This window comes from Microcebus murinus, chromosome 21 (assembly GCF_040939455.1).
Source record: "Microcebus murinus isolate Inina chromosome 21, M.murinus_Inina_mat1.0, whole genome shotgun sequence".
In the NCBI taxonomy this organism is placed as follows: domain Eukaryota; kingdom Metazoa; phylum Chordata; class Mammalia; order Primates; family Cheirogaleidae; genus Microcebus; species Microcebus murinus.
The window spans coordinates 35,579,611-35,594,588 of record NC_134124.1 but is presented as its reverse complement, the minus strand read 5'-3'; the positions used below and the strand labels follow the sequence as shown (position 1 = coordinate 35,594,588).

General features: G+C 55.0%; 1 protein-coding gene across 3 annotated transcripts in view; it reads right to left on the bottom strand.

The window, feature by feature from the left end:
* Window positions 1-470: 470 nt before the first annotated feature.
* Window positions 471-14,978, bottom strand: part of ERGIC1 (endoplasmic reticulum-golgi intermediate compartment 1) — a 103,630-nt gene continuing 89,122 nt past the window's right edge. For all 3 annotated transcript variants that reach the window (XM_075996291.1, XM_075996293.1, XM_075996292.1), the window contains 2 exons: window positions 13,526-13,648; window positions 471-2,439 (listed from right to left, as the gene is read on the bottom strand). In XM_075996291.1, the coding sequence (XP_075852406.1) occupies window positions 2,332-2,439; window positions 13,526-13,648 (231 nt within the window). In that variant the 3' untranslated portion in view covers window positions 471-2,331. The remainder of the gene's footprint in view (window positions 2,440-13,525; window positions 13,649-14,978) is intronic.

Here is a 14,978-nt window from a genome sequence, read left to right as displayed (position 1 = left end):
CTGTGTAAGAACGTTAGCTGTTCTCGGAGAGATTATATCTGGGAGTACCCATGTGGAATGATTACCATTTTTGAAAATTGACCATGTGCCAGGAATAAACACTTCCCTCACATACATGATCTCATTCTGATACAATTTCTTTGCACATAGGATAGGCTCTATTTCCACAACAGCCCCGTCAGGTGGTTTTATTACTATCCCCATTTTCACCCAAGGAAACTGAGACACCGTGAGGTTAAGGATGTAGACTGAGGCTACACAGCTAGAAAGTGGCAGATCCAAGAACGTTCTGCAGGGATTCAATAAAGGAAGGGCTTAATCCAAGGGGTCTTGACTTTCTGATCATCCTCACAGATCTTCTTTCCAACATGTCCATCTTCTCTTCTCCGGAATTAAATTCCAGTCTGGCTGTGATTCCAGACTCTGGGCAACCCAGCCACAATCAAGGTAGAAAGAATCACACAGCAATCTATCTGAAAATCAGCCTTTTAATCTATTTGAACCTAGTAAGTGGGGAAAGAACTAAAACATTTTTTTCCCTTGAGATTTTGCTTATAAGAATAACAGGTTAGAGGTGTCTCTTCCATAGGAAATTGACATCCCCTATGTTCTTAGATTTCTTTAAAAAAATGCATAAAAGTAGAATTTCAACTCATGTGCATGCCATACATTTCCCGCCCCCACCCCACCCTGCCTCACCCACTACAGGCACACGTATTCACACACCAAAGGGACTCTTCTCTGTAAAAGGAACAGAATGTAAAAAAAAATCATCCAAGTGGCCACAGATATCAGAAATAACCAAATGCATTTACACTCACAACATCAGTCAACTCATATGCAAAAGGGGTAGTTTTTCTAATTGGAATCCAGAACCAAAATTACAAATGGCAAGGACTTGAGCTATCCATATAGATAATTTAAAAAATCCTTCCACTGGACACTCCCCTTCATTACAAAAGTATGCAAACAATCTTGATATAAATGGAAAACAGATGGGTGGCTCTCTCCCTGGGACAAGAGGGCATAGCTAAAATTCCCTGGGTGGAATTTGTGCCTGGACTGTTGCCCCTCCCTTTCAGGACAAAAGGGGAAGGATGAAGGGGGCCATCGGGATAGGGACCCTCTCAGGGGCAGGTGGGGAGCACTGGAGCTGTCCCAGGGGCCTGACCATCTTGGTGTGTGGCCAGCCAATGGGAGAGCTCAGTGGCAAGTGGACCCTAACCGGGCTGCAGAGAGGTCCAAGTGCTCTGCACCCCTGGGGAACCCAGAGGTGGAGATCCAAAGACAGGAGAAGGGCTGGCCTGCTTTGTATCCCCGACCCAAGGCCTTGGGACCAACAGCAGCTGTCTGGGAGCGGCTGCATGAGTATTTTAGGGTTGTAAGGAAGGGTGCTTTCCATCTGGACATAAGTGCACGAGCCACATCTATCTGGTCCTCAAAAGATGACTTCCCAGTCACACAACCCCCACCCCTTGCCACTGCAGATCCCAACAGAGTGGTGGGGGGTCTTGGCAGTGGGAACCGGCCCCTCCACCAAGAAATGCTGTTGCCACACAGCACAGGGGCCGAGGCACATTGGTGGGGGGCTCAGAGGAACGAAAGAGAAGAGGAATCTGTGACCTGCCTTGTGACTGGCGAGCAGGTTTGGGTCTCTACCACTGCTGCCAAACAAGTGGGCATCTGCTTCTTGGAAGAACAAGGGAAGGGTGGGGGCAAAGGACTTGAGGCCTGGGCTCTAGGCTGGGCAAAAAGGGATGGGGCAGGTGTAGGGTTTCCACTCTATAGTGTAAAATCTCAGGGGCTTGCCTGGGAAGTACCGTCCTTTGTTGAAGGCACCAGGTGGGAGTACCTTCGGGCAGCCTAGCTCCAAAGCTGAGAGCCCAGGTCTGGCGCCTCGGGGGCAGGAAGGCTGCCCAGGGAAGAAACCAAGTGATTAATGTGTCCAAATGGTGGGGCCTGCGAGATTGTCAAAGCCTGGCTGAGAGCTGGTTGATGTGGATTCTGGGCTGTTCCCCTACGAGGGAAGAGACTGCAGCCCTACCAGAAGGGGTCCCCAATATCCCTGGAGTCCTTCTTGCCTGACTCTAGTCTTAGGGCTCCCCAGAGAAAAGGGAACCACAACTCCAGGCAGTACAATTTGTCTAAAGTTAAACATGGGGAAAAGAGGTAGCTGCGAAACCTTGAGCCACCGTCTACCTTCCCCCCACCTCCCAAACGCTCTTTGGGACACAGCCAGATTCCGGGCCAGGCTGAGGGCAAAAGGAGACGGGGTGCTGGAGGCAGGGCTGGTGGCCTCCTCGGGACCTTGGCCACGGGCCGGGCGCAACGTCAGTGCATCTTGCCCAGCTGGATCTTCTTCCAGGCCTCCGAGGCTGTGAAGATGCACGAGTCCAGGATGCCGGCGACAGTGAAGGTCCCGCCAATGATGGCACAGATCTGAAGAGGTGGGAGGGAAGTCAGAGGTCAGCGCTGGAGGGAGCACCAGGCCAGACCCCTCCCCCAAGTCAGGGGATGACGAGCTCTGCAAGTGCACACGCTGCCCCCTGAGCCCGTTATGCTGACCACGTGGTCACCAACAGGGGCTGGAACATACTCAGAGCTCAAAGAAAACCACTTGTTAGATGATAAATTTGATATTTAATAATAAAATAATTATCACCAACTCCTTTAATTCCCGTATTAACCCTCTGAACGAAGAAGGGAATTATCAGACCCATTTTACAGGTAAGGAAACCAAGGTTTGTGTATTAAGTTGCCTAAATCCACTAAGTAAGTACCAGAGCTGAGATTGTACTCAGGTATGTCTTAACCCTGGAGCCTGTGGTCTTAACCTCTACTCCAAATTTATCAGATATTTATAATTCCATTTTCAGATGAGGAATGGAGGTTCTGAAAGGCAGCTCCATGGGCCCAAGGTCACATAGCCAGGACGTGGCAGTCCTGGGGCTTGATGGGCAATAAGCAAATAATCACACCAGTAAGTGAAAAATTACAGCTAAGGCAAGTGACACAGGTGCAGAGAGGCCTAAGGGGCTACCGGAAAGCTTACGTCAAGGCGGGTTTCTAACGGCACTACTGACACTGGGGCCAGCCGATTCTCCGTTGTCGGGCCGTCCTATGCGCCGAAGGTGTTTAGCAGCGTCCCTGGCCATGACCCACGGGATGCCAGTGGTGCCCTGTCCCCCATGCTGTGACAACCGACTGTCTCCAAACATTGCCAAGTGTACTCTAAAGGCCAAGATCGCCCTGATGATAATGATGTCACTTGTATGTGCATACGTAACTCTCTGCCACATGACAACATAATAACCACAATAAAACAGACAATAGCTGTGCAGCACCTTCTCTGTGCCAGGCATGGCGTGAAGTGTGCCATGCCCACCTCAGAGAATCCCCAGCTCAAGCCTAGGAGATGGGTACTATGTTTATACCTATTTTACAGCCAAGGAGACTGAGGCACAGAGACCCCGAAGCACTTGTCCAATGCCACAGCAGGTGGCTGAACTGCGGCTCAAAGCTTCCCGGTCTATGCTCTCAGCGCGACAGCCCGCTGGCCCTCGGGCTCGAGGGGCCCCGCCTAATGGAATCACCGACCTAGCTCTGAAGTCGTCACAGCCCCACTCGGGACTAATCAAACTGACATTATGTTTTGCTCAAAATTTTATAGCCTACAACTTGCTTTCTGATGACTTAAAACAATCAAAATATGACTCCCACTGCTTCACCCGACTAGCCTAAAACAGAACAAAACACCCACAAAGTGCGGACGATGGCCGACGAAAGGAGCACATAGAGGGTCTGCCAGAAAGCCCTAGCACACTCCCCCTTGAGCACCGGCTGTATGCCATCCATAAGGACCAACAGCGCCATCCGCCCCGCACGCCCAGCAGCGGGAACACCACAGCCCGGGAAGGAGGCGCCTGTCGCTGACGCACCCACAAGGCCCAGAGAGGGAAATGACTCGTCCAATGTGACACAGTGCCGGAGGTAGAGCCAAGTCTGTTGGCCTCCAGAGCTCTGACTCTTTCCCCTATGCCACATGTAAGGGACATTTAAATGACCACAGGACTCACTTAAATGAAGCCAACCGTTGGGCCACCCCACGGGGCCCCTAAGGCCGCTAGTGGTCCCGGAGGCCCCGTCGCTGGGGGGCAGCCAGCCACAGACACACAACCACTGGGGACTCTCTGGGAGCCAGCAGCGCCTTAATGCATCGACTGCGGCCAAGTGGTGGGACGCCAGGAGACAGAGAAGGCAAGAGGGAAGTGCAAATTGAACCGGCGTTTATTTTTTAAGTAATATTTCCATGAGATGAGCTAAGCAGGGGCCAGGACAGACAGGGCAGGCCTGCGCGGATGGGCTGCAAGTGGAGCAGCTGGCATTCCAGTAAGGACAGCCCGAGAAGCCGGAGCAGCCCCCAGGGAGTGGAGAGGACCAGGGGTGCTGGGGGATTATTTTGAAGTGTTTTAAGCGGGCGAGGCCTCTCCTCGCCAGCCTCAGAGCGTGACGCAGGGGCGCTTTTCAGGGAGGATGACGGCAGGGGAGCTGGTTTATTTCGGAAGAGTGGATCAGATGATGGGAGATTTTATACCACAAAACACTTTTAGGGCTTGGATCAGAAGACAGGAAAATGTGACTTAAGTGCAATGAAGCAAAAAATAAAAAATAACCACACACACACACACACACACATCTGTATTCATCTACACACTATTTGGAGCCCGAGTGCCTATGACTCACACACACCTGGCACCCGGTCTGAACTCTCCTTTCGATGGGCTGGCCCAGAGAACAGCGAGACAACACATGCATTGAGGGCCACGAGAAAATATATAGCCTATGGGGAAACTGAGGCCCTGGGAGCATGGCAGCCGCTAAGCAACTGGCCCAGTCACAGAGTGAGTTACTGCCAGCCTTCAGGCTGAGGGGACCTGTGGTGAGCTCCCTCGTGTGTCCCTGATGCCACCCAACCCAGCAGCGCCCACCACCCCGCATCTGCCGCAGGGCTGGGCAAGGCCGAGCGGGGGTGGGGAGGGGGTCCTGACATGTTCCGGGGGCTCTCAGAGCGGAGGGAATTCTAGCCCATGGCCACGGCGCCTGGCTTTCGCTATTTTGTCTTTGGGCCGCCCAGGGCTCAGTGACGTGCTGTCTTGAGGTGAAGCAGGGCCTTGAGGAGGGAGCTCCCCGGTGTGGAGCGCCCTGGGTTCTGGCCTATGGGGGACACAGGAACCCCAGCACCAGGGCGTCACCACATCTGGACTCACCCAGGGAAGCGGTCAGCCGTGGCCACCCCGAGCCTGAGAAGGTTGCCATTCCCACCTCTGAGACTCGGGGGAACGTGGCCCGTCCCCCAGTCAGGCCCTCCGCCGGCGGCGGCCGCGAAGCAGCAGGCTGGGCCGCGCTCACGGCCGGCGGGCGACCTGGGGACAGGAGCCCAGAGCGGTGTCCCGGGCGGGCGGGAATGCTGGAGGGGTCTGGGGCTGGCAGCCGAGGGCGGGGCGCTGCTGGCACGAGGGCGGGCGGCGACTCCTGACCCGCCGATGGGCCCGAGAGGAACGTGAATTGGTGCAAACAAAAATGAAGCGGGTCGCACCCACTGCACTTGGTTCCCACACAGATGAGCCGGGAGAGCCGGACCTCTCGGGGTGCCGTGGCCGGGCTGGGCTGTCGCCGCTCGCTGCTGTGCTGAGGACTGCAGAGGCACCGGGCCTCCCTGCTGGCAGCAGGGCGCCGAGTCGCGCATCGCTCACTGACTCTAACCACGGGACAGCCGTCCCGGGCTCGGTTTCTTCATCTATAAACGGGAAAGCCGCCCCTACCCTGCTGATTGTTGTGCTGCAGACAACACGCACCCGGCACTTAGTAGGTGCTCAGTAAACAACACCGGATCTTATCTTTCAGCTCATCAGAAGGCTCCAATCTTGTTGCTAAGATCTGAGATTTTCTAAACCTGAGACCCACTTTAATTAAAAAACTGGGTAAAATACCACTTTCTCCCCAGAGCAGAACTTCGGGTCTCGATCTCCATTCTCTGTGTGGCACGTGAAGCAGGGGCAAGTCAAGTCACGGAAGACAGGACAGCAAGGGTCCCAGGCGCCAGAGGCAGGTTCCTACCAGTTGCCCAGGGCGCTCACACTGACCCTCCAAGCAACCCATGCGACAGATGGGGCAGCAGAGCCCGCACAGCGTATTTCCTCAGGCAAATGCCAAGGAGTGTCTGTGAGGAAGAACAGCTCTCCGGGCAAGGCACCTTAGCCAGGGGGTGTCTGCGTTCTCTGGCCGGTCGGGGAGCTCCTTGAGTCTCACTGCTGCCCTGCATCCACCCTATGGCTCAAGCTCTCCTTTCCCTGAATGCCTGCGGACACAAGGCAGCAAAGATAACCGGTCCATGTTGGTTGAATAAGTAAAGGAGTGAACTGAGTGAATGGGTGCACGAATGGACGACTCCTTCAGGACAGGCGCGGGAGAATCCCACGCCCAAGGCAGGGACAACGGGGACTCACTCGCAGGAGTGCAGCCAGGAGCTGGGGGAAGGCAGCGCTGTTGGAAAGGTGGCCTAGAGGAGGGGACTCAGGCCAGGGCAGGCAGGCGGCACCCCTCCCCCACTCGGTCGCTGCACCTGCGAGACCCCTAGACCTGGAAGTAGGGCCGGGGCCCAGGGGGCACCATGATGCCATGGAGCAAGCCTGGGCTTTGCGGTCCGGCAGAACTTGGCTTGGACCCCTCCCGTCTGTGTGTTCTTGCGCCACCCCAGCTCCCCATGCCTCAGTTTCCTTGTTTTTAAAAACAGGAAGACTAAGTCTCACCCCTTAGGACTGTTGTGGCAATGAATGAGTGGCACACATGCACACTGGGATGCCTGTTCCCTGGGTCCCTCGCCACTGCCATGCTATTGTATCCCCCGACCGGGCCGCAAGGCGGGGGCAATCTGGGGTGGGGTTCTTCCCTGCAGGGGCGAGGGAGCAGGGCTGCTGAGCCAGGAAGGGCCACCAAGGCCAACGCGTGCAACCCTACTCTGGTCAGCAGCCATGACTCCGGAAATAAAAACGAGGACAATTTGAAATCCAGGCCCCAGTGAGTCTGCGAGGAGCACACGAACGTGGGTCCACCAGAAGCCATCAATAATGCCCCTTTGTTCTCAGCCAGAGACTTCCTCCGGAGGCTCTTTCAGCTTCCTGGCCTTCCACGTGACCAGAATGGAGTCAGTTCACCTACCTTTAAAAGGTGTGTGTTTCCCTTACGTGTTAATGGCAGTTCTTAACTCCTTACGACACGGAAAGGTGCTCAGCCACGCTGGCAGGGGAGCTGAACGCCGCACACACCACGGCGGGAGGGAAGACTCTGGAGGAAACGCTCTTGGGTCCCCTCCTCGCTTTGTGACCCTAGCCAGGAAAGCCAGTTGGCCCCTCTGAGCCTTAGTTTCCCCATCTGTAGAATGGGGCCCGCTGTGAGGACGGAGACGGCACCGTCAGCTGCCAGCTGTGCCATGGGCACCTGGGCGCCGTCCAGCCACTTTCCCCGAGCAGTCAGCACCGCTTTAAAAGCTTGTGGCCAAGGCACAGTATGAGGAAATAAATAATGAATCGGAGTCCCACCAGATGCCAGCGGCGGCAGACAGACTGGAGCCGGGGATGAGAACACCAAAGTCGCGGAGGCAGGGCTGGGGGGGTCGTGGGAGGGAAGTGGATGACTGGGCCGGGACAGGCTGGGTGGGGGAGGGAGGTGTGTGGCCTCACGCCTTCCAGACCCACCCTCACCCTCGCCCCCGGCCTAGGGCCCTGGGGAGAGTGGCGGCCTCTTCCTGCCACTTTTACAGTGGGTGCAGCTGCAGAACATCCACCCACGCCACCCCAACAAACCCCACCCTGTGTGAGCACCTACTATGTGCCTGGCCTGAGACAGTGCCTTCTTCTGTCCCTCACCCAATGCTGGAGACTGCTGGGGGCCCTCACTTCACAGACAAGCACACAGAGGCTCAGAGGGGGGTCACTAAAATCCAGGTTTGGGGGCTGCAGAGGGCCTGCTTTTTCTGTTTGGCTGCCTTCACTCTCTCCCACTGGAAGACTCCCCTCAGCCCCTCTCTCCATGCCAGGACGGCTTCTATGTATGGAGTTTGTTTTTGTGATTTTGTTAGGGGTTACATATCAAACATCTTGAAATAAGGGGGCCCCATCTCAAAGCCTACTTTGCAAAATGGAGCCCTCTGCCTTATATTCCTCTTATGCCGCAGAGCCTGCCTTAGAAGAGAGAGAGCCGGGAGTCGGAGCCTGTGTTCAGACCCAGCTGCAGCAACCTGTCTGGCCCTGGTACGCAGCCCTCTGAAGATTTAGTTCGGCTCTGAACTGAAGGATCTGAAGTTTTTTGCACATTTCCAGATCTGAATCATCGAGCCAACTTGGGCTCTGTTCTGTTCCTCGGATGACAGAAGTTGTCTCGGGTGGGGTGGACCAAGGGACACTTCTCCATCTGTCTGTTCGTTAACACCTACTTATTACCCACCTGCCCTGTACCAGGTCTGGGACCAGAGAGGACCAAGACCCAGTCTTCCTGGAGCTGGCAGTCTGGGGAGGAGAGGTGCTGGGGAGCCCGAGCAGGACAGGCGGGGCAGAGAGGAGAGGCTCCAGGCTACCCACAGGAGGCCCTGAAGGTTGTCCTGCCGCTCCAGCGGCAAGGTGGTCTCTTTCCAACTCACACAAGGTAAAACCTTCTCAGTCTCCTGTCATTTCTTCTTAACAACCCCCTGCCCTCTTATCTCCCCTGGCTCAGAACTTGCTGCCTTTTGTTTCTGGCAAATGCTTGCAGAAGCTCAAACAGATGAACAGAAGGTAATCAGATACAGGCAGGAAAAATGCAAACTATCAGCCAAATAGCCTTAGACGGACATTTGCTTGCTTTTATGGGTGTATGAGTGTGGCTGTGATTTCAGCATGCATACTCACGGCATCGCTTTGTTTCCCACTATATTGCTTCATGATTCCCAGGATGAAAGCCACTATATCAAATGATCCTGGTGTCCTACCAAGGGCTCCATGGCTTCCGGGGGCTCTGTTGTTGCAACACCCTTGTTTTGGAAGATGGAAGCTCCCAAGCTGGGGCAGGGCAGGCGATGCTGCAGGGGCAGGTGTGGGGGTCAGATCCCAGCCCTGCCATCTACTGGCTGTGTGATCGTGGATGAGTTTCTTTATCTCCCTGAGCCTCAGTTCAATAATAAAACAGGAACAATATCATCTGCCTTGGAAAGTTGCTGGGAGGGTTAAAGAGATGTACAATTACCCAGCAGGTAGTAGGTGCTTAATAAGAGTAACTATATGATCACTTATTATTTTTTTTAAGAGGCAGAGTCTTGCTCTGTCACCCTGGCTAAGTGCAATGGCATCATCATAGCTCACTGCAACCTCAAACTCTTTATTCATTCATTTATTTATTTATTCATGTATTTTGAGACAGAGTCTCACTCTGTTGCCCAGGCTAGAGTGCCATGGTGTCAGTCTGGCTCACAGCAACCTCAAACTCCTGGGCTCAAGCGATCCTCCTGCCTCAGCCTCCCAAGTAGCTAGGACCACAGACACATGCCACCATGCCTGGCTAATAATCACTTCTTTATGTGGCTGTCCCTTATACATTTCTAAGCACCTGTGTCCAGTCCAGGCCCCATACCGGAAGCTGGGGACAGAGGTAAATCAGATCAGAAGTGCAGTCTAGAGTTCGAGGGAGCGTTTGTGCTCAGGGGGCAGAGAGGAGCGTTGGCAGGTGGGCTGACTACAGCAACCCTCCCTCATTCTCAGGTTAAGCCTTGGCTGAGGGCGCTGAGCACCACCTGAGTTGAATGAGCTACACAACTCTCCAGAAATGGCGGGTTTTGAGTAGCATTCGACAGGAGGAGGTCCTCACCATCTGGTCCTTTTGGTAGGCAAAACCTGTCACAGCCATACTGGCCCAATTTGGCACTTTGTGACTTCTGTCTGTTCCTCCAAAATAAAATAAAACATACAAAGGAAAGAGATCCGACACCTCCAAAGCCATCCAATCTGTCACCACAACCCACTTGAAGGCAATCTCAGAAAAGGAGCCTTGGCAAGTGGCAAGGGACAAATGTGGGTGTGTGGGAGGGAAGCACTTGGAAGGGGATTACTCTCATGATGTCACACACGATCTGTTTATTTGCTTGGTGGTGGAATCTTCTGGTATAGCGCACAGCACAGGTCTGAGCAAGGTGCCCTGGGTGGCCGGGGAGTGGGACTCCAGACAGCCTGGCTGAAGACGTCCAGGAGGAAGGACTGTTGAGGCTGGGGGGAAACAAGTCCTTCCCAGGCAACAAGACCCTGGGGGCAGCCTGGATAAGCCAGGTACTGGACACTTGGCGTGTCTCTGGGTGGCCCCACCTGCCCTCATTCCTGCCCACCCACAGCTGCCTCCCCGCCCTGCGGCCGCCAATGACGACATCCCGGCCTAAGCCCCTCTCAGCAGCAGCCCCTCCGAGGAGCTATTTGCAGAGGCCCACCACCATTTGGGGCCGGGGCTTTGCACGCAAGTGTTTGCTTTTAAAAGGAGAGAAAGAGAAGCCACAGCAGGTGCCTCCACTTCCACCCGGCCCCACCCCGCCCTGGGAGGGCTCCCCGGGATCTTTGTGCCGTGTGTGCATGTGTGTGTCTGAGTGTTGGCGTCATCCCGGCATCTGCTGCCCTGTGACAAGGGCCTTTGAAGCTCCACAATGACGCCATCTGCCAGGGACAGCCGGCTGGCTTGTACACTCGGAGCTGACCCCACGGTTTCCATGGCAACCAAGGTGGCTGCATGGGGCCTTCAGAAAAACCACCAGGCTAATGATGTCAGGAGGTTCCCTGCAGCAGCGTGGCCCACAAGCCTGGGGACTCCATTGCACACACCTGCGTAGAGGTGGATGGGCAGAGACGGAGTACAGGCTGGTGGCCGAGGGGGACAAGGAAAAGGAGTCATGGAGGCATTCGGTCTCTAGGGAATGAAGGAAGGGTCTTCCCCCATAGTTTCCTGGAAGCTCCTGCTCTCAGAACATCAGTGGCTCACCTCAACCTGACCTGTCCATCACCCGTCAACGGAAGCCGCAGGCCTTGATAAGACACGCCATACTGGTACCTCTGCACACACATTCCCTTTCATGGGATCCTTCCTCCTCACCCTTCCAGACCCAGCTCAGGGTTTCCTTCTTGGAACTTTCCAGACATAAGGGACGGTGACTCCTCTGCGCCCTCCTCTCCACCGGGACCCCCGAACGGGACTGCCGCTCTCCGTGTGCTCACTCACCTTCCCCACCAGGTGGGAGCTCTCTGAGGGTAGGAATGGTAAATTCCGGCAAATGCCAAATGAATAAATGAAGTCACCTCACTTGCCAAGTGATTTCAACCCCCAGAGTCTCAGCTGCCTTCCGTACAGGAGTGAACGGCGAGGGGGCCGTGGAAGAGCCCCCTCCAGCTGCAGTGAGGTGTGTGTGGGTCTCTGCTGCTGTCAGCGCCACAGGCCCCAGGGCCTCTGCGGACCAGGCCACATCCGCATGGAGGCCGGGGCACCCACTAGGTGTCTGGCTTATTCTGGGTGGGCAGCAGGAGAACCGAAGGAAGAGTCAGCACCAGGACCCTGTGGGACTTGGGTAAAATCGTTTGCTCACAGACCCCCAGATCCGGGGCCACAGGCTTGGTGCATCTCTCCACAGTGGCGGCACCAGTTTCCCCGTGAGCCCGAGAACACGTGTCCCTACAGCTTCACATCCTCCCTGTCTCTGCCGTAGCAGGTTGTTAATTTCTGCCAGTCTGATAGGATTGAATTGGGCCTTGTTGTTTTCAATCTCATTGCTCTAATTTCCAGTGAACTTGGGCACCTTTTGCTGCCACTAGGGCTCCTCTGTGAATGGATGGTCCTCAGTCCTTACCCTTTTTTGTTTTCGGTTGTTTAACTTTTTCTTACTGATCTGTAGGAGTTCTTTATATATAAATTCTGAAAATTATTCCTTTCTCGTGTGTGCAGCAAATATCTGTTCCCTATCTGTGTGGTGTCTCAGCTTTACGTTATGTGCTGTGTGTTGAATGGAAGTTCAACAACTTGGCGTCTCAGAACCTCCCGCTCACAGGAGGTCTCACTGTTCTGTGGTCAAAAAGCACAGCAAAGAGCTGTTGAGAGGCTCATGTGCAGGCAGCAGACATATGACGCCCTTTTCGTATCTGCACAGAGCTTCCCCTTGGATCCCACAAGGCCCTAGGAGGGGGCGAGAGTGGGGACGGCCTCCCCTATGTCGTAGACTAGAAGAGGGGGGCCTCGTCAGGGACAACCCACCCTCTGCCTCCCCGCCCCCCTTCCCTCTTCCAGACGCTGGCCCCTGACTTTTCCCCTGAGGATCCCCCACTGCTCACAGTCTTTGTCCCTATGATCTGGATGCATTGGCTCTAGAGAGCACATGGGACCGAAGCCTGGCCAACCAGAGCCCTCCGCTCCCCAGGCCACAAGGATGGCATGGGGCCTGGGCCGGGCCAGTGAAAGCACCCGCCTCTCTAGGCCCTGGGATGGAATTACTGAGAAAGAGGACATTTCTACAGGGAAGTTCCATTTGAGAATGAAGCCAGCACAGAGGGGCGCAGAACAAAAGATGGAGAGAGATCTAGTCCCAACAATGTTCGCAGCTGGATCCCACCATGCCTGAGGCCCACTCACCCCCCAAACCAGCTCCAATCATGGGTCTGGATCTTCCATGACAGAGTCCTGACAAATACTGACCTAGGTACTGCAGGAAATGAAAGAGCCAGGACTAGACCACTGATCTTGAGCCACTATTGAAAGTGTGAAGAGGTATAGAAGCATACGGGCTTTTCAATGCTATGTCTGTCTTCAGGCCTCAGTTTCCCAGTCTGTGTGGTAGGGAGGATCACCCTGTCTCTTTCACCTCAGTGGTCTCTGGCTTACCCAACATCGCCTGGGCCTCCTGGCTGAAGTAGGGCCCTCTGCTTGTCCGGTTCCCACCCCAAGGACGCGTGAATGGGAGGCCAGGAAACAGCATGCTTGAGAGAAATACTCAGCACAGAAGAAAACTGACAGCAGCTTGAAGCTGCCCAGAGGAAACTGGGCATGGTAGACACACGGCAAAAAGAAAGGGAACAGGGAGGGAGGGAGGAAAGCAAAGACCCGACCACATCAGCAGCTATAACTGGAAATTAGGCATGGGGAAAAAATGAGTGAAATCTTCACTGTAAAATTTAGACATAAAAGGATAAAGCCTGCTAAGAATAATTTCTGTAAAAACAAAACTGCAGAAAATCATAAACATCTAGTGGAGTCATGAGCAGATCTGCTACAGGAATTAAATGGGTTTAGTGGCATTCCCGCCTGGGTAATGTTTTCTAGGGGAAACGTCACCGTACTGATGTGTTTCTGATAGCATTGCTCAGCGGCCTTGGGGGCCGGGCCTCGGGCATTCAGCCAGCAACCCCAGCCCTGCAGGCTCCGTCCTGTTTCAGCGAGGACAGGGCCCGAGGGGAGGGCGCCCACGGCGGGCACTCACCGTGGTGATGAACCTGTACAGCGGCTGCCGTCTCTCCGTGTACTTGACCGTGATGGGGCTGAGGTCGTAGCGGAACCAGATGGCAGGGATGATGCGGCCCGTGTGGCTGTAGGCAACGTACTCCTGGGGTGCAGGAAGTGGGGAGGACGTGAGAATCAGAACACACACTGTCTCACGGTGCGTGGGGGTGCACTGCGGAGGGCGCCTGGCAACCTGGGAAAGGGCTTTCCCCCTCCCTCCCCCACCGAGCCAGACTCCTCCGTCCTTCCCCAGGTCCCTTCCCCTGCGGGCCCAGGCTCTGCCATAGCATCTGGGCGTTTCTGCCCCTCTGGCTGTTAGAAATCGACCAGCAGCAGCACCAGAGTCAAAATATGAATGTGAAGGCAGAGATGTAAACGGGAAAGCGTGACTGGGGCTCAGTCCGGGTAAGGGCCTATTGCCCCTTCAGCTCCCAGGCTGAGCCGAAACGTCCATTTGTTCAGCGATGGCTCGCTGGGCAGCTCCGCTGTGGGCACCCTCTGGCCTTGCTGGCTGCTGGGGACCCTGAGGTGAGCAAGCCCTCCCCCTCCCCCGAGGCGGCCACAGTCTGGAGGAAGAGGCTCGACATAAAAATACCCCCAACACTGCAATGTTATGTACGTGGGATGGAGGGACATGGAGCGCTGAGGGGGCCATGAACGAGTGACCAATTCTCCCCAGGGGCATCTATCTGGAAGACTTAGGAGGGGGCATTCTGAGCCACGCATGCCAGACAAGGAGACATCCTGACAGCTGTGTGTGTATGTGTACAGCTGTGCGTGTATGCATGTGTATATGCATGTGTACATGTGTATGTGCGTATGTGTATATGCATGCATGTATATCTGTGTATGCATGCGTACACACGTATGTTCATGCATGTACATTAGCATGTGTGCATATGTACTGGCATGTGTGCATGCATGTGTACATGCGTATGTGTATATCTGTATATGCACGTGTATTTACATGTATGTATATGCATGTGTATGCATATGTATATGTGTATGTGTGTGTGTGTGTGTGTGTGTGTGAAACAGAGAGAGAGAGAGAGAGAGGGAGGGAGGGAGGGGGAGAGAGAGAGAGGAGTATAAAGGCCACGTGGGGAGTGAGGAACATCACAAACCGGAAAGTGGGAGGGCCCGGCCCGGCCCTGCCACCAACCCCCCTGAGACTGCACAGCAGAAACCTACAGGACACTGAGGGGCTGGGCTAACAGTGCATCCCTGGGCCAGTCCCAGACTCCCTTGGGGCCTCGGTTTCCCCATCTCAACACTGAGGGGTCTGGGATGATGCCCCGAGGGGTCTTTCCAGGTTGGCCACTCCAGGGTGCCGAAAGCCTCTGGGCTTTTCGTACGTGTCTGCAACAACTGGAGACAAACCCACCCCCAGCCCCAGCTGCTGGGCCCAAGCGGCTCTGAGACCTGCCCGCCTG